This window comes from Opisthorchis viverrini (genome assembly GCF_000715545.1).
Source record: "Opisthorchis viverrini unplaced genomic scaffold opera_v5_79, whole genome shotgun sequence".
NCBI lineage: Eukaryota > Metazoa > Platyhelminthes > Trematoda > Opisthorchiida > Opisthorchiidae > Opisthorchis > Opisthorchis viverrini.
The window spans coordinates 1,662,784-1,684,862 of NW_008751737.1; the positions used below are offsets into that span (position 1 = coordinate 1,662,784).

General features: G+C 44.7%; 1 protein-coding gene across 1 annotated transcript in view; it reads left to right on the forward strand.

Annotated features, from left to right (window-relative positions):
• T265_04755 (hypothetical protein) overlaps positions 1 to 22,079 on the forward strand; it is a gene marked incomplete at both ends in the record, with an annotated part of 33,123 nt that overhangs the window by 3,248 nt on the left and 7,796 nt on the right. The window contains 6 exons of the mRNA XM_009169568.1: positions 8,414 to 8,510; positions 11,109 to 11,171; positions 11,609 to 11,773; positions 14,769 to 14,959; positions 15,101 to 15,229; positions 18,928 to 19,126. Of these exons, the coding sequence (XP_009167832.1) occupies positions 8,414 to 8,510; positions 11,109 to 11,171; positions 11,609 to 11,773; positions 14,769 to 14,959; positions 15,101 to 15,229; positions 18,928 to 19,126 (844 nt within the window). The remainder of the gene's footprint in view (positions 1 to 8,413; positions 8,511 to 11,108; positions 11,172 to 11,608; positions 11,774 to 14,768; positions 14,960 to 15,100; positions 15,230 to 18,927; positions 19,127 to 22,079) is intronic.

The following is a 22,079-nucleotide window of genomic DNA, read 5'->3' on the forward strand; positions in this document are numbered from 1 at the left end:
CTGTGTTCACAGCCTCACCCAGTGCTTTCTATCCATGTAAATTTCTGATAGGTAGAAGTGCGTACAGGATCGTGATGCATGTTTTGTTTGCTCGGAAGACTAACACATGGCTAGAGATCGCAAGTCAATTGCTCACTGAGGGCAGTCGGGTTGTAGGGGGCGACATCACAGGTTGTTGTATGCATTGAAACCCGGAAAAGAGGCAGGGGCAACTTCACAGTCGGACGGGTTTTGTGCCTTAACTCAGGATAGTCAGCCTCCAGCACTCCCAGAAGTTACTCCTGTTAAGCTTGACGTTCCAACAGGAAGGGTGATAACGTATGTGTTTTTAAATACTGGGTCCGACATAACATTAGTAACGCGGGACCTTCTGGTGAAAAACGGGTTCCAAGCTGCTACTCACCTCTGTTGATACGCCGGGTGATCCCATGGGATGTACCTCAGAAGTCATTCACATTGACACAAATGTCCATGCGGCACAAAAGTTCCAAACAGTGGCCGGACGAACTTCCTCGTATGCCGCAGCAAAAAGTAACACTGCACAAGATGTCGGCCTACTAGATTCCCAACAGCAGTTAGTCCGCCCATTTGTGCCTTCATGTTCCCGGCAAGCACAACAATTTCCGTACTCATAGCCCGCCCTAATGAAATACTGAAGTAGCCGAAAAACGGTCTCTGAGCTTTCAGAGCTGCAATCTGTCGAAGTCTAAGCAGATAAGATGAACAGACAGAGATTTCCAGTGGATTTACGGGAGGACTTCATAGGCTGCCGAACCGCACACTGGTGATTATCTAGTCAACCGGAGGTCCTTTCGCTGGGTTACTCAAAACACTCCAAAACACTGACTTCCACATGAAAACCATGACTGGATAAGGCTATATTTTACCTCTTCCGTGAGCTTGAGCCAGGAGGATCACAACAGGTCGGGGAACGGTGAGGTGTATGGTCCAAACGAGTCTTTATCTCTGGACGGGTCTCCAGGGAAGGTATCATTGTAATGAGTTAAAACTAGGTTATCAATCGTTGGAGGATTTTGATCGGACAGACGGACTGAACGCACCAAATGTGAAGAAATCATGCAGCTGTAACATCCTTCCGGTGCCTAGCTACCATGTCACCTGATTGAAGTATGGGAACTGGGATACCGTTGGTCGCCCAAGCTTAGACAGGATAAGTCAAGATGCAGAGGTCGGTTTCGTACCAAGCACCTTCCCGTCAGTAACTTCATGCTGTAATCCCTGAGCCATCTCGTCCCCACCAAATATGAAGAAACTGCCTGCTAGGGTGTGTGTGTGGCCACACTGCGGCATTTCTTTCCTACTGGTTTTTCGTACGTGAAACCTTCATTCCTCATCATCCTGCTGTTGGCTGTGCATTCTGCGGCCCTACTCTACTTGGTGTTAAGACTTTACTCGTTGAGCAATGTGTTAGTATCTCTGTCCTCTTGCCCCTCTACACAGTAGCCATCCGCCGGAAAGGCACTACACCGGAATACTTACTCCTCTTTGCTTTTCGAAAAGTGTAGCCTTATCACTTCTGTTGAACTTCATTATCTTCTTGGAGTGTGTTTGTGATTACCTAATGAAGCGACAACTGCGGTTCAACCTATTTCTTAATTCTCACTTGCAGGTACTACTCTCACGTAATTTGGAACGCATCTTAAGTTTACTGATCATTTGTGGTATGCGGAATAGGTGTCCGGTGCGAAGTCAGTTGAAAACCAGTGATCTGGAACCTTTGGTGGTTGCTAGGCAAACCTGAAGGCAGTTTGGCAAGCTAGACCACAGGCTTGACCAGTAGCCAATGTGTGAACTCCAGTTTGATCGGCATTGTTGAGTGTCTGGTCTTTGGTCAGGTTCGGGACTAGCCACTTCCTGTAAATTTTAGCTTATTGTCCATTCGTTGATTTCTCCTGTTAGTTTGGCAAGACCACAGGCTTGACCAGTAGCCAATGTGTGAACTCCAGTTTGATCGGCATTGTTGAGTGTCTGGTCTTTGGTCAGGTTCGTTCGTAGCCACTTCCTGTAAATTTTAGCTTATTGTCCATTCGTTGATTTCTCCTGTTGTTTTCTACTTTATTGAAAACCACTGAACTACCGCCTACATTCTCCATTTCTTTTCTCTCATACTCTTTCCATATTTTGATTTTCATACCCAGTCTGGTTGGGTTTACGAATTTCACAGAGGCACCAGCAACACTTCTCTATTTCTTGGCCACTTTCTATATGTTCACTGTTTTCATTAACCCCCACCCTTATTGACTCTGTCGTTACGACACCGGTTTGCGTGTGTGTGTGTGTGTCTGGTGTATTCTCGTACGTCAGTTTCGGACATCCAGCCACTTGTTGTCCGGCCATTTATCGCATGCACGCACGCCGACACTGTCATGCGTTCTGTATACTGGTATGAGTCACACATTTGCGTGCAACCTTGTTCTACCACTGTGTTACCTTATCCGGGTAATACGTTTGGTTAGACATTACCGTGTGTGCCAAGCGTCTGTGCCAGTTAGAGATTGGGTATCTTGTGTTTCGCGGATATTCGATCGATTAGCCTGAATACAATAGATCTGGGGTACATAGTGGTATTGTGGCATGTTTGCGGAAAATTTGACGTTTATTGGATGTATGTGGCAGGTGTGATAGATGTTGCTATTCCTAGGTCTGTTGTTGAGTCACTACAATCAATCCTTTTTGGATTTCTTTCTGTCTCGTCGAACCAAGCGATTGAAAGTGTAATGCATTCAACGGGGAACAATATGGAAGTTGTAGCCAACTAAGGAGAGCGATCCACCCGAGTGAAAGTTATCCATACGAGCTGTTAATCCTACTTGAGGACAGTTTTTGGCATCGGTAATTGACTTTCACTTGTGCATGGTGTGTTACAGAAGGCTGGTTCCATATTGCAAGAATATTCTCTTCTCAATCCTTTTATCTCCTTTCTCCTTCGGTTTGGTATGTTCCCACTCTCTGGATTTCATATAGAATATGGTGATACAACGCTGTAAATGGACTGGAACGGGACCCATCTCTCATTAGTGCTTTGAAACCGGTCTAGAAATCATTCTCATCCGTTGTATTAGCAGCAAATTTATCTTTTCTGGATTATTGGATTGGTTGTTGTTACCACTGCCAATGAGGCGTCAGCATGGTCGATTCGTTTTCTTCCGGTTGTGCATACTTGACGCGATCGGCCCTCAGTAACCTTTTTGCGCACCAACTTACGTAATTATGTTGTGATGGTCTTATCTTCCAAAGGTCACTTGAAGCCGCATAAATCATTCTACCAATGGAACACTTCACTGACACCGACCTGTTTTGAAAAAGACTAACGAACTCCGTTCACCTGACGCATCACCCAAACGCATCCAAAACGAAAATTTCTACACTATTGTATGGTTTTTTGAGTTTTCTCACTGGATAAGAAGCCCGCATAGGAACATGCTTGTATACGTCTCTATCGAATAAAGTAGCTTACGCAGATCAAGAGCGTTATATGCATTGTGTCCTCCCTGAGTTTACTTCCCATCTGACACTATTTATAATTCGTGGTGAAGGGGATTTGTGACACGTGTTAGGGAGATGAAAAACTTCTTTTGCCATCGGTTCTCAGTCTAGTATCATGCACACTTTTGATTTTCGCTGAACGGTCACCTTTACATTCTGCTGCTGTGAATCAGATTATTTCGGGCGATTGAACCCTACTCATGTATAGCGAACGTAAAACAATGCGTTAGTTCTACATTTTATTTCGACAACTAGAATACACTGGAGCAAACGTTGGTAAAATGCCAACAGTTTTATCCATTGTGATGAAACTTGGCTTTTGTACCAACGCTCCTTCCTAGCTAGTTGCAGGGAATACAGAGACATACTGGCATAAACACACTAGTTGCAATTTCAACCGGTGGGTGTAGTTCTCAGTTTAATCGATCTCACTCGCATTACTTTGTCGGCACAGATAGGTCCAATACATGAATATCACAAACGAGAGATTCAGTTGAGTCTCCCGTGAAAACCAGATTGATCCTCAAAAACAGTTCAATTTGGGTTCAAGTAGAACATAAGGTTGACGGAAACTCGGGGTTGCGCCTACCTAATGAGCCCCGAGAAGGGTGAAACCGGTTGTGGGCTGTCGAAGAGTTTTCAGCAACCTTGTGAACAGTTTCCTTTGTGAAAATGTACCGCGATATCTTGAATATCGTGCCAATTGAAACATGAGACGGCCTGTGTGCAGCACATTCAGTTGTAGACTATATTAAACGGGAGATTCAGTTGAGTCTCTCGTGGAAACCGAAATTGATTTGCAAATGCGTGTATTTCTCGAATAAATGACCCTGTTTTTTGGGGCCAAAATTCCATCATTCAAGTTTGAAGCTGTTTTAGGGTAAAGTTGTATGAATGCGATGAAGACGACATGTTAGCTTCACCAGATTTTCTGATCGGCTGTTGGTGTTTGCTTGTTTCGCATGCGTCCTTCCTCCGTTCGGGACCATCAGTGAAGGTCTACACGGTGCGGGTCAGTATGTTTCATAAATTATGGGTTTCACTTTGTGTGCGTGCAGAAGCTCTATTCATTCTCACACCATACTCGTCGTAGGTTTGTCTCATGCTCAGACACGTGTAGGACCACCACCCCTTGAAACATTTAACATGTGCTAATGAGTGTATTTCGTGAAATTCATCCAACCTGGGTTGAAGTGAAACAAGGTTGACGGGAGGTTGGGGGCAGCGGCTACCTGATTGACCCCCGAGAAGAGCGCAGCTGGTCACGAGCTGTCGGAAAGCTTTCTGGAACTTTGTTAGTGGTGTTCCGTCAATTTAGCAATTTCTAGTGACTGGTATTGTCACCATGACTGTCAGTATCAGTGTGAATTGATAAATGGCATGATGAACGAGAAACTACTTGAATGGAGAGCTTCCACATGGGGTTATAGGATCAGGCTTACCTGAAAGAAGGGAAGCGTTTTCGTCACATGCCGGCTTTTACAGCGTTTTGGTGCGCTCCGGTGCTCACTTTAGGCCATACTCTGCATAGGATCGAAATTTCGCTCGCTAGGTTTATCGCGGGTAAGCTCGCCTAGTTTATCCTGTGAACGATTCAACCTACTGTCCATTTCAATCCTAGTTGCCTCGCTGTTTATGAGGTCACCTGATCGTAGTGGTCAGATGTTCACTTTATCATCAGAATAATTTCAGGGGGTTTACGCGGTGAGGGGCATTCAGCACTGATATTCTTATCGTCGAAATTTTCGGAGTGGTAGCGGACGGCAATAGCCTTCGTGACTGTTAACTGGTTCCTGTATCATCGCCATCATTAGAGACCTATAGCTTCTACTGAATACAGAAAGTGTAGGTGGTGGAGAAAATCATGTGGGATAAACTACTGCGTAGAAGTTCTGGGAATATAACCCAGATAGTGATAAGTTTAAATCCGTCAATCAAATGAGGCAAAACGACTCGTGGTTGTCAGTTGCTCGAATGAACCACCTACCAATCTGGTGTGTGTCGTGCATTCCCATCTAGCTAATGCTTGTTCACCTATTATCTTATTGGCTGTAAATTCCACTCCTGGTTTCAACTTGTTTACTTACTTATACAGCCCCCTGGAATGATCCACTGTAGTTACTTTCAACAGGTAGTCGTCGACTTCTAGTAGATCCTTGAGGAAACGATTTTCACGTGCCTGCTGGTAGACGAAAAGGAGAAAGCAACAACAAATGTCCTATAAAAGCGTCTTTTCCCCGTACATGATGGGTTATATGTGTTCAGTCTGATCGCACCCTACTCATTACAACAACAAAATGGGTGTTTGCCACACCCGGTCTTCCGCTGCTGTTATGCAGCTACAAGAAATCAGCGAAAATGCGTCATTGTGGAGGACTGTAAAGGCACTGACCTTGTTGTGTCACCTATCGAATCGCCCTTACTTTCAACACTATGTACTAATCAGAAAGCGATGCCGAACAGTACTGCTCCCTGTTTGTTATGTCTTACGATTTATAGCAGCATAACTTGCTGTGTCTAATGTGTTCGAGATTACATGAACGGAGAAACAATGTGTGATCCCGTTACATCTTACAACCTACCCATTCTCGCTTAGAGTTTAGCATGTGATACAAAAGAACTCCTCATCCATGACACTTGATTTCCATAGGCTGAACTAGAGAGAAAAACGGAATCTACCCAGCTTGCCCAAAGTTTTACCCAATAATCCATAACTCGATTATTAGGTTCTAATGATCCCCCTTGCACTGATTCCTCTCCTGATGCTCACCTGATTGTGAGACAGGCTTAGTTCGTGTCTCTTGAAAACGGAACGATTTGCATATTTCTTCTGTATCGTTATATAATACGGACACTCACCGATTTCATTGTAGTGTTGACAAGTGGATTGGATGATCATTTTATGTTTCTGATCAGTTCTGAAGAACGAGTCGAAAAGTGGTGGGTGCCAAACATAGAACAACTGGCCGCGGATGTTTTAGCCGAAAATATTGATGGCGAGAAAACACATAGTTTCCTTGTGCAGAAAACCAAACTAAGGGGCTTGCAAATTACCGGTCTCTATCGCTCGCGAATCGTAAACTATTGGTCAGTGACCCTAAATGTCACAGTTTTTCTGACATTTTACGTCATAAGTCATCTAGTATCTTCAGAAAATTAGTTCTTGGATGAAAAAATCGGTAATATTCACTTCAAATTGGCGGCCATCCATTCATTGCACCTATTTATCCCGACCTGTCTACACGAATGGGGTTTTTAATGCCAGTTACCGAATTGAGGTAAGAATCTTATTGCGGCAACCTACAAATAGCGTTTCCCCCGCTTCAGACACCCCGCTGCGTTTTCTAGAAGCAGCCAAAGAGAGCCCTTCACCGGCTGTCAATTAACTGGCATTTCAATCCTCATGCTTCTGGATCACCCAAACCACCTCCACTTATTACTTATGAGTAGCTTTGCTATATTTGGGAATACTGTTCCAGACGAGAAAAAAAGAGGAAAACCTTTCGCAATAGACTGTAGTATGGTGCATAATGGAATCGCTGAACAGTTCAGCATAATGGAATACAGATTGAGAATCATTCTGCTACGTTTTTGAGTCTTTTGGGTCCAGCTTAGAGTCTTGTTCTTTCGTTTCGCTTCACATGTTGATTCCTCTTGAATGTCGTTTACACCTTGTCTGTCTGTGTGGATAAATTAGTGCTACGATATTTGTCGCAATCAGCCCAATTTGGGTTCAAGTAGAACATAAGGTTGACGGAAACTTGGGGACTGCACCTACCTGATGGGCCCCAAGAGGAACAAAACCGGTCGTGGGCTATCGATGAGTAGCTTCCTTTATAGTGCTGCGATAGTTGTGTAAGGAAGAGAGATTCTGTGACCTTTGGTCTGGTTGGGATTTCTACTCCCGTTTCAACAAACGTGTATTAACAGTTACACACAGTCACATGTCAACTCGGCTTGTCTAAGTCTGCCTTCCACACACTCGCCAGTTTCGTACCCTCGATTCTAATCACTCTATGATACTTGGTAATTTCCACCGCCTCGGCTATCAGCCACTGTAGTGTGAATCATAGTCCCCGTTTTAAAACTTCCGCATTCTCCAGACCTAATCTATGTGATGTGTCTAACGCATGTACTGCCATTGTTGAGTCTTTAACCAGCGTCTGGTATTCTTCCGCATTCCTTGGTGGCTTGTTTATCCTCCTTTTGTGCTTACTAATTCTGGTAAGCGATCCTCTGGGAGTATGTCTAATGTAAACCTTAGTGCAATCGTTGGAGTTAATCTTATACACAGTTCCTAGTCCTTTGAACTGGGTAGGGATCTTCAATTACTTCAAAACTGAGTTACTTGAATATTGGCCAACTTCGGCAGCCTTCGAATAACATCTGGTGCTCCTGCTTTATACGGAATTACTGCTGTTCCAATTCGCTTTTGGTTTCACACGCAGAAAAGTCTTGATAACTGTTGAGGGGAAGGCTGTTTACGGATTACGCAGGTAAGTTGGTAGGTTCTGGTTCCTCGAGATTTATCGGTCTCCCTATAAAATTTTAGGGTGCTAGCTTAAGGATGACCATCCGTTTGTGCTCCTCGCACACGTGGACAACGTGCCAGTTTAGACATAAAATCAAAATGATCGACCAATGAATGTAGCCAACTGACCCTAGTAAAACAGTCTCCTGATGAGACTCTTCCGAGCTTATAAAATTCGTTGGTCAGTAAAGCAATTAAATGGTTAAAAGCTGTAGCCCTGAAACAAAGCACTCTGGCTTTGGTCACGCACAGAGATGTCGGCACAACTTACAGCTTGATGTAAAAATGAAGAGTCACGTGGTTTTCTGTCTCGACCTCCAGTCTATGTATCTTGAATTCGGTAGCCATCAACCGCGTTCATCTCTTCCCTCCAAGGTTCGTCCACTTAACGATTCTCATGGCCAGGTTCGCCTAATACCATCTCAAACGCTGGAAGAACGCAGAACAGCATTCAATCAGGAGAAAATTCCAGGTGAGCTGCTCCTACACCCACTTTAGCCACGGTAACCACTGTTCGGGCGAATCCAAATCGATTACTATGCGCATTAGTGATTTTTACATTTACGCACCCATCCTTTCCGTCATATTTTCACATCGAGACTGCTATGTCATTGTGGTAACGAGGTCTTGCTTTACTGTTTGATCTGTGGTAGATAAAATATCGATGACATCAATGGAGGCCGTCCGAAGACCGGTGTCCCAAAGATCGTTTATCCATGCATGTTATTTGTGGCGGTTACTGTCTACTAACGTCGCGACCACCACCTTTGCACACTACGCCCACAGTATGCTCCGCTACCATCCACATCAAAGCCTGAACTAATTTGAGACTATTACCAATAGCAATTCAGTGTATGAACGTGGAATGGTTACCAGTTTTAGACAAGTCTTGTTACCTTACGACCCTCATCTAGTAGCATTATATGTTTACTTGTGTTTAATGTAGTTAGGTCATAGTTGTGGTGATTCGTCAACTATCGAGTGTTCGATTCCCATCGGGAAAGTTTATCGTTCGACTCACCCACGCAACGCTTGTTATTCCCGAGAGGGTTGTTGTAACGGGCGGACGGTATCTTCGAGTGACGCATAATACCAGAACCTCCGGATAGGCAAAACAAAGTCGGAGCTGAGTTTCTATATGGTACTATTAGTGTAAGAGAAATTCACAAATTATACAAACCTCGACAGTAGGTACGCGTCCAAAACAAACGGTCCACTTGGACTACAAAAGTACAAAGCAAGGGAGCAAACAGGCTCCCACGTGCGACAGTCACACGTGCAAGGTCGGTTACAAATGGCAGGATGACATCAAGGCCAAATAGGTGAAGTGGCAAGGACAAACAGACGTCAGTTCACATGTACACACTGAACACAAAACAGGGGCGGGGGTTACAAATGGAGACAATAAACGTGAGGAATTTCATTGTCAACGTAATAGATGATACAGTTGTAATGCTGGGACAGGTCTGAAAGCAGTTCGTTTCTCATGGCTTTTCTCGCTCCCATTCAACCTACAACAATCCAGTTTTAAACATGTACTACACCGATCAGCTGCTCAACTTTGGTTAAATATACCCAGTACTCAAAAATTATTTTGAGTTTGTTTAAACAGTGTGAAATCGTGCTATCTCCGATTTAAACTAACTGCATGGGTAACACCAGCGAGGACTGTCAACGTCTCACCATACATCGTCGATCGGTGATGTTTTTTCATTCAGAGTACTTCCGATAACGGTCCGGATGCTTTGGTTTACTCTTCGACAACAAGTACGCATGGGCTACTAAACGCAGCTCTACGGTAATTGATTCATAGTAGGCCGACGCGAGATGAATACTCATTTGTTACTTTGCTAAACTAAGGGCTACTCCAACCTCAAGCTAGACACTGTATACCTTAGGTCACGCCAGTTCGAATGCGCTTTAGCGTATCTCTCCTATGGTTCAGTCGACCACTCTGGCCTAGATTACAATGGGGGCTTTTGATGTACAACCTATCTGTGCTGCTCATCATCTAAGCGGATTGGGCTGTGTAGCGCAGTTGACTGGTACCATTAAGGTAGTTAGATGCGTGATAACTGTTTGTTTCTGGTTCACAGGTTTTCTGGAACTGCTAAAGTGCTCATTATCTTGCGGAGTAGTTAGGTATGAATTGGTTGATAATCCATCCATGCAACACTCCAGCGTAAACGTCTATCGCAAGGTTTTTTTGCAGGTGGTCCCACTAAAGTATGCGCGAATTCCGTGGCCATCAACTCAACGTAAACACATTAACCTGGGTCTGAAATTTCTAGCAGTACCTATTAGTAATCGATATGGGCTCAAATAAGTCTTTAGCTAGGTAGGAAAGGTCAAACAAGATACTCGAAGAGAATCCGCTTCAAATTCCATTCGAACATACAGCCCCTCTTTATGAGTTTGAACGGCTTATGTGCTCTAAATCGAATTAGTTGTATCCGCCAATCTGGCCACTTTTCGTGTATCCATCGTTCATCGAGTCAGTCGGTCAAGCTGGAGGACAGTCAACGTAACTAAACTGCGTCGCATATGGTACAGTATCTGATGTGGCCACACACAAGAGGTGGTGCTACCATGTGATGCAGGGTAGGCTAAAGTACCAGTTATTGCGCACGGTCGACATCTCGTTCATTTCGTTTTTTCTGACTTGCACTGACCAGCGAAAATCACGTAGTCCTCAGGTAACTAGCGTGCATCGCGACCACTCTAAGCATGATGTGAGTGAGCTACTCAGAGGTGATCAATTGTTAGCTATTTCCCGATGAATACTGGAGATTTTTGTCGAATAATGCAAATACTTGCAAACCCCTAGCAGCAACACACACAAGGTTATATACGTACTCATTAGTAAACTTTGCGAATTTAACTTTGACAGTACCGGCTAGATATTAGCGCAGGCCAAATGCCTATGGCCTCTGAACTTTGGATTGTAGCGTGTATCTCAACGCGGATGTTGTGGCCCTCGGCTTGGAAAGCATGTTCCTAGTCAAGTGCTACCGAAATACGCTTCCGATCTGACTTTCATAGCCATTTATTTTTTCATGTTTTCCATCAGGTGGTACTCTGAAGAAAACGAGACGAACCATAAAAATGTTCTTCCGCGCTGCTGATTCATCTGGTAAGTGTACTTACTGATCCTGGGTGAGCATGACTATAGTCTTTCTGTTCAACCTAGTTTATTGGATTTGTTACCTGGTCGCGACACGTATTTCTCACTTCGATGCCTTCACTGATTGTACGTCACCATTCCCTCCTGGTACGCACTGGCTCTGGGACCCACGCATTCTTATCGTCAGCCCGGCTTATCGCATAGTTTGACAGCCAGGTCGTACTCAACCTCATCAAGGCTGGAAAAGTTTTCCAAATAACACACTTTTGTCTCAGTTTATCGCTTTTCAGGTGCACTTGATATCGCGTTACAGTTGATACCCTGATTGTCACGATATATTTTTCTTTTCTTTTTTAAATCTTTTCCTGCTTACGTCTATTGGCCAATTGAGTTTCTCGCCACACGGTCTGCAGTACATTGGTTTATGTTTGCCCCACCCCTCACAGGTCTGCGACTGCGTTCCGACATTTGGAGCTATGAGGAAGTAGTGCCATGGCCTCAATCCATGGTTCCCTGTTTGCTTCTGCTCGGTGTGACTGGCGTCGGTCGTAGGAATTTAAAAGTGCTGTTAGCTAGTTCAGAACCAAAACGGTTTGCCTACCCCCTTTCTGGTAAGTTGGGTTGTTTCTTCTTGTGAGTTTCTAACATAGTAACAGTATTTTTCTCAGCTTAGTCCTTGGTCTGAGCCTCCCAAGCTAGTGCTCACATCAAAGCAATTACCTGAGGTGTGCAAGGTATATTAACGCCCAAGACGAAGTCAGGAACACTTGTACAGCGCTTCATATATATGGCGTAAGTGTTAATAACTTTCTGGAAATTCGGACGCGTTCTGGATGCGCCATTGGCAATCGGTATTCGGACAATACTGGGTCATGATTGGCTATTGAGTCCAAACTTTCGACCAATCAGATCTCGGTTTGATGCCGTACCGGCAAGCGTTCCGAAGTTGTGGCCAATCTTGCATGGGATGTACTTTCCGGCCGTAGCAGCACCTAACTGCGAGCGGTAAAGAGGGATCCGTGTAGAATTCCGCCTAACAAATACTGTTATGGTTTTGTCATAATGTTTAAGTGACATGTTTCTTGTATCGTCCAAACTTGCGTGGGACGGTCCCGCACAACGAAGTTTGGAAGCACTTATTAGTAAACACGACAGTGTTTGTGGCTACGTATCCTCGGGTAAAATAGTGATAGTAATGCTACTAATTATTGTGGCTGGTATCACTGGTATGGCTCATTCAAGCAGCAAATATCATACCTGAACGCGTGTTTTTGTTTGTAGTGTGTACTTGTGCATGTCTGCCACTCATTACAGAAGTAGGATAACTTGAAATCTATGGACTGCTAACGCATTCCAACATGAAGTGAAATCAGCTGCAATGAAACTGGGTTTAGTGGGATCTTCGCGCCTTTCAAGTTAACCACTGCGTGTTTTTCAGACCGCTAATTTGAAAACTCCATAAGACTTAGCGCGAGACCTCCTATTGGAGAGGGATTTTTTGCACAGAATAAACGGCCGGGTGCGGGTTGTTGTAGATAACAAGATGGAAAGATTATAACCGTCTGGACAATCAATTAATTACTACGACAAACGCACTGGTAACCAGAGTTCCGGGGTAGTGTTCAGTTACTTCGATGTTGACTTGCGTAGTTGAGATAATCGGTCCAGCTAAACAAGTGGCCAAATCTAGGTCACCCTGGCGCTTGGTCGCCAACGTTTCCCATATTGCAACAGTGACGTTCTCTATAGTTCCCGTTTAGTGTAGTTCTGTTTCGTGGGCGAGTATAGTCGCAGATCGGCATTAATTGCTTTATCCACATTACCTATACCTCCTGATTTCACTGACATTTGGTAGTTACTTCAGGCATTTGACACGTGCACACTTCTACCTCCATCAGCACTCGCACAACTGGTACACATCTTGCTAAACAGTTGGTTTCTCTCTGTCATTCGGTGACTCGAACAGTATTTCCGGGGTGGATAACGTTCGATTTTACGGACTTGATCACGTGATGCTCGCGCATCAGCTTGTCTTCCGTGTACTGCGGCGTGTGCGTTTGTTCAACACAGCGATATACATGTGTAACGTACTTTACATACAAGCGTGTGTCAAGTATTTGCATAATTTTCCGTGGTCTCATGGTGTACGCTGGTGTCGAGTTCTTCCTTCGTCAGCTTCATCGATCCAAGCAACGGTACTGTGGAACTCACTTTTCACAGGCTATGAATTTCTCCGAGTAGATGGGAGCATTTGCGTCGCTGCTGGTGATTTCGACATTTTTTTAATAGTGGCCTTGAAGAATGTATTAACCTATATATGGGTTAAATTTAGGACTGGATGTTACGGATTTCAAGATACACCTCTTGAAAGCCACGCTTCTACGAATAAACGCCCCCGCCCTAGCGGAAGTGGTTCTTTTGTACAGAAATTCTTGTTATTTTCCCGGGAAACGGAGAGTAGCATGAGTGGCATGGTCTAAGTTGATTGGAATGTGCATTATTTCCGTGCTTGAGATTCTTTGGCTATGTGAACTTTAGATTGTATGCTAGCGCATACTGTCAGAGCACCACTGCTATCTGAGATGTAAAAATCCCATGGCAAGAAACCATGGATTTTCGGTCAAGTCAGTCTTGCAAAACAATACGCTGTACCCTTCAAATCTTTCTGGAATAACATCCAACGAACGGTCCCTCCACTCAGCTTTTTGGGTCAACAGATTGATGAGTGGTAGGTGGAATTCCACACTGATACCGCTTTACCGCTCGCAGTTAGGCGCTGCTACGGCCCAGAAGCCTATCTCGCACGCGACTGGTCAGACCACCGGGCCGCTTGCCAGTGCGACATCAATGTGGGCTTTGATTGACCGAAGGTCTGAACTCAACAGCCAACCGTGATCCAGTAATCGCCGAATGCCAGGTACCAATAACGCATCGGAAGGCGTCGGAATTTCCAGAATGCTTTCGCCGCATACACTCACACGACGCGTTGTACGTGTATTTTTTCCCTGGTTTGCAGCGTTGTACACCTTTAGTGGTTGTTTTAGCGGGAACGCTAGCTTGGAAGTTTCCAACCGAGAACTTCCAAACGGCGCATCGGAGTTACTGGAATATCAATACCAGCACAGTTTTGTTCACGACTGGGTCTTGCTGTAACATACTGGGGGAATTTTCCGTACGACGCAAACAAACAAACAGTCTGCAGGCAAGTTTTAACACGGGCTCATAAAATCGTTCGAAGTAACAGTTTGGTCGGTAGTTCTTGTAGTCCAGTCATCTAGTCACTTTTTGGGCTCGCTAGGTAATTCTGGTACTCCAGTCATCTAGTCACTTTTTGGGCTCGCATGCCGACCGGCCGACGGTGACTGTGAGTGGGTGAACTGAAGCGGGTGACTGAAGTAAGATTTGTATGCGATGAACTAGCATGTGTATTTCACCTGATCCCCTCATCAACCAAAAAAGCGCATTGCGGCGTCGTGGTTGGTTGGCCTGTGTTTTTAAATATGAACTAGCCTGGTTAATAAAGCGTCCGCCAACTTATGAACAATTGAAGCTAATATTTGTTTAGAGTACTCTATGGTTCCTTGACGCTTTTTTGCTGTTCATCAGATACCACTGACCCCACTGCGTCTACATCACAGTTTCACATCCTACCCAAGGCTCAAATGGAAGCCGATGTTCGCTCAGGTGCCTATGTGGAATGGGGTAAAGTCGGCGGTAACTATTATGGAATTCGGTTCTCTGCTATTCGTAAAATCATCGCTTCCGGGAGAACGGCCGTGTTGGATTGTCAGCCACAAGTGAGTGTGCGTAAATCAACACACCACATTTTTGCAGTAGTAGTCCTCCGAAAGAGGGATTTGCTGGTGCGGTGTCGCAGACACTTTTCCCCTTTTGTTTTATCAAACTATCCATTTCTGTTTCTCATCTTCCATCCACAGACTGTTCACCTACTTCACCAGCCGGAATTCAACCCATGCACGGTCTTTATCGCAGCGCCCAATTTTGAAGTTGCGAAACGGATGATGAAAGACGGTCTGGAGAACGGGGTGACGAAGAATAACCGCTCTGTAAGTGTGCGTTTTGTTGATACTCTGAGTCTATGTGAGTGATCACCACCTGACCATGCAATATTATTAAACAGCTGAAGCGTCCACTGCAGTCGACGCGGGTCCAATTTGTCACTATTAAATTTCTCTCCAAACATAAATTTCGATAGCCAACACCGAGAAACATAGAAGACACTCATTCCGATTTCCACCAATCTCTTAATGTTTTTGAGGCGATTTTGGACAAACTTTCGGATTCCAATCTTTTTGAACAATTCTTATTACCCTTCAGATGCATGCTCCTCACAGCGGTTGTATCCATTTCATGCAGAAAGTGCGTCTTTGGAACTGGAGGTCTTTAAGACATGCACTTGTTTACACCATTGTATTCACTGGTCCCAGCTGTTATTGGCATAATGGACGTCGATTTCTGGGAATCCTGGTATTTTACTCAAGGTGCCTCTTTTTCGCTTACTAGTGGCCATGGGACTTCAGTGGTTTGTTGTATCGGGGCACGTAGTCATGCCAAATGAGTCATTTCAAATCATTTACCGCGTGCCAAATCGACTATTAGTATCTATTCAACGACGTTGCTTGTCAACGGCCGAGACAGTCGCTATACGCCTGCGAAACCCGGTACTGTGCTGTCAAAGACGTTTCGTACGAACGCTGAGTCTGCCTTAGTCGTGTGACACGAATCAACCGGCCAAGTCACTCAACAGCCCTCTTCACTGTCTCACAGCACCCAACTAGATGCGAACTGGGGGGGGGGGGGCGCAGACAACCAATCGTTCGTGTCTCCACGTTTTTGCGTTTCACTAACCAACCTTCGTAGCGTACTTCGTTTTTCGCTCTTATTTAAACCATTAGATATGTGCTGACCTGATGACGAGATCCCGAAAACATTAATGTTCGTCACTGTGTTATTTTTCAAACCATGGGAATATTCAAGCAGTTTGTTGTATCGTATTCGCATGTATCATATCAGACGCATTGATTCGTTGATATTTGTGCAAACAGCTGGACAAGTTAACAGATCGTTAGTTGTGGGACAGTATACTGTAACTCGTGAACTGAAAGCTAGTTCGAGGAGGCTAGTTCGCGCGGTGAGGCTTGGATGGCATTTTTGTAGAGTTTACTGTTATGTCTTTTTAAGGTGATGTTCCCTGATGCAATTGCTGTGTTTTCACGATGAGTTTTGCGGAACGAAGTTTCCGCCCTCTTTTCATAAAAAAGCGGTGTGGTCTCTTCTCCCCGTTGCTAGTTTCCGTCAGCCACTCCAGCAATCATGTTTGGAGTGTCTTGCCTGAACAGCCTGGGCCCCGTCCACCATATGATGTCGTCCCATATGACTACAAGGTAACTCTCCTAACTCGGCAAATGGGTCTGCGTAGACCTGGAATGCTTTTACGCAAGCCAGGTGGAGCTGCACAGATGTGGTCAGCAGAGCAGTTGATTAATCACTCTGAGCGGATCTACCTTTTTCAAAATAATTCGATCGCTGTAGTGGGCAATTTATTCCCCATGTTACCCACGTAATATTGACCTTAGGACTCGTGGCATTTTTTTAGTCATGCTCAACATAGGTGTTGGGTGGGTTTTATGTTACTTTGGCGGGAAAGCGCAAAAAACTACTCAGATGCAAATTTACCTCAAACAGTACATCTTGTTGCTGTGTACACTATTTCGAAGCACATTTTCTTGTTGTCCTTCTGAACTTTGGGGACCTCATTCTTTAATGCTCTTAATGTCCTGTAATGACCAGACCGATCAAAATCGCTTGTGCAACTGCTTCTCTGTAAGGGGACACAGAAGATGGGTTTTCGACCTAAAGCTTCCACCTGACCTAAAGCTGTCACCCTGACGTGGTGATCACGCTTGAGTACTGCGACGATCCGGCGGGCTGCATTGGCTGTAACTTCGTCCCATAAGGAATATGCCAGGATGGCCAAAGAGGAGCAGTCAAATCAAGAACAGCGAGAGTAATCGTGCTGCAATGCGATCTGGGATAAAGTTATACTGTCTTTTACGACAAGAAGGCACAAAGCTGTTTCCCCTAGACAACCAGTATCTCCATATTCATGGAAGCAGCGACGCTGCCTTCCCCCGAGGATGGACGGGTCAGAAAACACTAGCCCTAATCACTACACAGCGGTTGACCGTGACCGCCGGCGCATTATTCATTACGGTCCACATACTTTTAAAACCAAAGCGTTTGTTGCTGGTTCAAAGGCACCTGCTGTGCGCGGCCGCAATAGGAGTGAGACATTAGTGAGTTACTTCCTGCGCTCCCGGGTTAGGTCAACTCCCTTCAGCCAAACAGGTTAGACTTTTGAGTCATCATCTACGGGCGGGGCCCCCAGAGACATCAGCTTATCCGTCAAGGGTCGATTTTAGAATGCTGCGGTGCGCTCCATATTATTATGCGAGTCAGACACCTGGCCGCTTCATGCTGAAGGCATCAAAATACTTTCAATGTTCGATCGTCGATGTCCTCGGAGCATTGCCCGAGTTCGGTGGGAATACTGGGTCAGTAGTGCTGCGGTACGGCGAATGGTATTTCCGATAACTCACCCAAGATAGGTGAACGGATCACACTTCACAAATTGTGCTGGCTCTCCCACGTGCTCCGTACGCCAGTCGACCGACTTCTCCGAAGGGCTCTTTTCGGTCATCCACGCGAAGGGTTGAAACGAGCCAGTAAAGATCAAACAATAGCCTGGCAATCAAGTATGAAAACCATTGCCAGCAAATTCAGCTGCGCTGGTCATTTCTGTCCCCCTCGATGGGGACACGAGACATCATCAGATATGGCTCAATCAATTCATAGCTTCCCTCCTATTCCCTCCAATTAAAAGTCCACCGACAACCCTGTATTTACGCACCAATTATAATTATATATTACCGCTTCCAATACGCACCTGTCTACCCCACTTCCTGATAATGATTTGCGCAGTCAGGAGCCAGGGCACGTGGATGCCCTATCACATTTTTGATTGTGGTGTGCAAAACAAGTTGACCGGATCTCGAAAAGCTCAGCGCATTGGTGAACTTTTCTGTTAGACTTCGGATGACCGGTTACGTCACCCTTTGGCTGCCATTTATGGAAACCACAGATTTGTCTAACAGTCTTTGACAGTTGGTAGTCTGATGTAGACACTTTGAGCCTCCATTTGCGAGCTACCTTGGTGTCGCTTGTGAGTGACCAGTTTGTGAAAAACTGATGATTATGGAAATCGGAATTCATTCGAGTATCGTTGAGATAGATGTGGCCGGATACTGAAAGGCTTAGTCCAGTCGTCGATGTAATGGAACAACTAGCTAGACGATTCAATCTTCCTGACGAAACTGGGATAATTCGCGCGCTGCAAATTTATTCAGATTCTTTAATTTAGACTAAATTAGCCGATGGACTCCGTCTCTGGAAACCTCTCATAATAACTTCGGCTTTGGTTGCGTTTCGTGCGATTGAAGCAGGCTCGTGTTTTTTGCGAATCACCGGACTAGATGAATCCATCGATGTTTTGACTATCGTAAACCCAAAACTGTAGAAGTCATCGACTGGATTTTGAACTACAAGTGATCCATGTCGACAACAGATTGGTCTCGTTTATTCGCTATATTTCCCCCAAAGTAATCGCTTAAATGTCAAAATGTTACCTTAGCTCTGCCGTTTACTTCACTATCGTATATGTATACGTATATATGTGTATCACCAGGATGAAGAACTACGCTGTTTGATTGAAGAATCGCAGACGTTTGCCCGCGACCATCGCCATCTGTATTTCCACAGCCTAACGAACTCCGACATGCGTGAGACCGTGGCCAGACTGAGTCGTCTGATCTCTCGCCTTGAACGACACCCAAGTTGGATACCGTCCGGATGGGCCTACGAACTGAGTGTACCTGGTGGACCAGGTGTGTAAAAGAATTTGTTATGTGCTATCTGTTTTTCATGCTAATTTGTACGTGCAAGTTGTACGGCGTTGGCGCCCTAGTGTCTTCATGCTGATTTTGTGCCCGTAATGGTTTAGCCTGCAAATAGCGTACCTGTCAGCTCGGGTTTTTGAGCTTTAAAAATGCTACAGCAAAACCTGTGTCACCTAGATAATTTGCACAACGTACTAACTTCCACCTTGCTTCGCTTACCTCTTTCAGTAGTCCTTTCACCCTAAATTCAATCTCGTGATCTCCCTCGAATTCCACCCACCAATGGTGCGTTTTTTAATGTTATTATAATTCACTAATACATGGGGGAAGCATTTTTTGTCGAGGTTATGCATTTGACAAGTGAATTCCCCGCTCAGCATGGGATTTTTCCTTTATCACCATTTGGGAGTGAAATCGCCAGTAGATATTGGTGTAGTGGCAGGTCTGGGTTTAAGAATTCAGCAGTGTTGCAACGTTTCTCAATGCTTTCTGCTTGTTGGAGAGTGACCCTCAGTTATGGTTCATTGTTACGTTGTGGATCCTATTAATTGACTGCTTGGCTGGTGCTATGTTTGGCCTGCTCTCCCCCCATTCAGAACTCGTCACTTTTGTTTCGTTGTTTGGTCAAGTTCGGCAAACAACTTTTGGACACTGCAGACTTTTATAAACATCGGTAAATTTTCCAGGAAAGATTCCGTTCACGTTTGCTGTAGCAACATTATGTTTAACATCATAACAATGCTGTGGTGCGCTTCGACCAGAATAATACGGAGGGAGAAATTCTCCTGTCTGTTAAACATGAAACAGTCCATCACACACTTCGTCACTATCCGAAACACTCGCGCGAAAACGAAATATAGTCGTCACTCTGGTGCGATACGTACTGAGAAACATCCCACTCCATCCTCCTTTAGACTAAACTACCTGCTTCGACTCACCACACATTTTCATGGTCAGGAAAATAACCTGTTAGCCTAGTGTTGATGTGTTCTCGTGAACGTTGTCTTCTAGCAGTACCACAAACCACTTGATTAACTTCTCAATGGAAGTCCGTCCAATAGAAAAGCTCCTTCTTAGATATGTTCAACACCACTGTTTCCCGTAAATGATGATTGTACCCCTGTTTGCAAGTTTGGTTCGATCGGCAAACTCCATGGAGCCAAGCGTTCAATGAAATATTTAATAGTTCCGACCCTATCCTTCAAAGTTCTTTTTCGGGAACTTCAAGTTTTCGGAACCGAGCTTCCAAGTTTGATTTTCGGATAGTCTGCATTCAACTTGCTGAGGCTGACTACTGCGAGGAGACGGACCACTTTCGGCTTGACCATCAACTGTTGGATTCGCGCAGACCCTAACCAAGCCTTGTCTCCAGCGGTGAGAACCGTAGACCAGAAATTTTTTAAAGCAGATTCTCCTGCATTGGATAACTTCGTCAGTTAACTCTCACGGTGGCAGGCTGTTGGGTTAAAGGTCTCGCTTACTCGTCGCCTTATGGTCCGCTTCTTAAAAATGGGCCCATGCCTCTGTACTTGACGTTTACAAATATTCTAACTCATACCATTTGTCAAATGATAACTCGGGAGAACGGTGTGGTCGTAAATGTTTGTTGATAGAACTCAAGTGTCCGGAAGCAAGTCCCGAACTAGGTGGTGATAGAACTACCATGATTTCATCTCACTGTCCGATCGCTGGCCCATTTGGCTGACCCATTAGAGTGAAGTCTCCAGATTCCAAGAAGACGCTGGAAATACCAATGATGAGGCTCCTCCTGCATATACAAAGCTGCCACACAGATAGATCACATGATTATTATTTCTTTTACATCGGATGATTTTGCCGGCCCCTAAAATGATTTCAACCGGCTTTTATGTTAAGTATGATGCTGGGAACATGTAGTGTTCCACTGTTCCTGGGAATGATATTCCTGGTTGAACACCAGCAAGCTCGGTCTACGGGGTCGATAGCTCATTTTCGCCGTTTATTCTTGTCAACCTTGTTATCAGCCTACGTTCTGAGGGTGAATACGCTGGGAGTACGGGGCAATTCTGGAACAACAACATGTGTGTTTGCATCGGCTTTCATTAACTTTAGCGGGTTCATTCAGGTTCGAATGACGGAAACGCTCGATCAGGCTGTTGCCCTCGAGCTCGGTCTCTCAGTATCAGTAAACGGAGTTTATTTTCTCATTTATGTTGAACATTAATGGTTCTTTTCCTCGCACTCTGGGGATACTTTGTTTTCAAAACTTTTTGATGAATTTGCGCGTCACTTGAAACAATATGAATACTAAGAACGGGGCATTGTAGTTGCCTTGGCGCCGTTGTTTTTGTGCCGCTCTTCAGTGACTTTTTATTCAAGCCTCTACACTAAAAGGAAAGCATTCAAAGTCCATTTCCCATCTTCAAATGTGATTATCTTGTCGCGTGCTTGCGTATCGATTGTACATCCTATTCCCCACTGGAAGATTCGATCGTTCATATGGGGAAAAGGCGTAAGTTGTAAACGAATTGTAAACGTGGATAGAGAGCGTCTTCGTTGCTCGTAAGCCGCGGTGCATGCTTGAGTTGGTCCTTCTGTGAATCAACGGAAGGGCGAATGCCACGTTTGATAGGTTTACGAAACTGATAAAGCTGTACCGAGGAGGACAAAATTCAGAGGTTTTCTTTTGTCCATGGATAGGGCGGAGTTGAGTTATACAGCGTACTGTTGGAGATTGACCGAAAAATATGAAGCATCGGGAAATTAGATACAATATTAGTTTCACGATTATTCAGCATAGTCGATCTAATTCTAACAGCAATCATTTAATCTCATTGTGATGTGGAGAACAGAAGCGTAAAGATTAAATCAGTGGCTGGTAGAGTGGGCAATCAGATCGCACTGAAAGCTGCTATGATGTTTTAGATGTTGCCTGAGTTGGCCAACTGCTTACTAAATGACC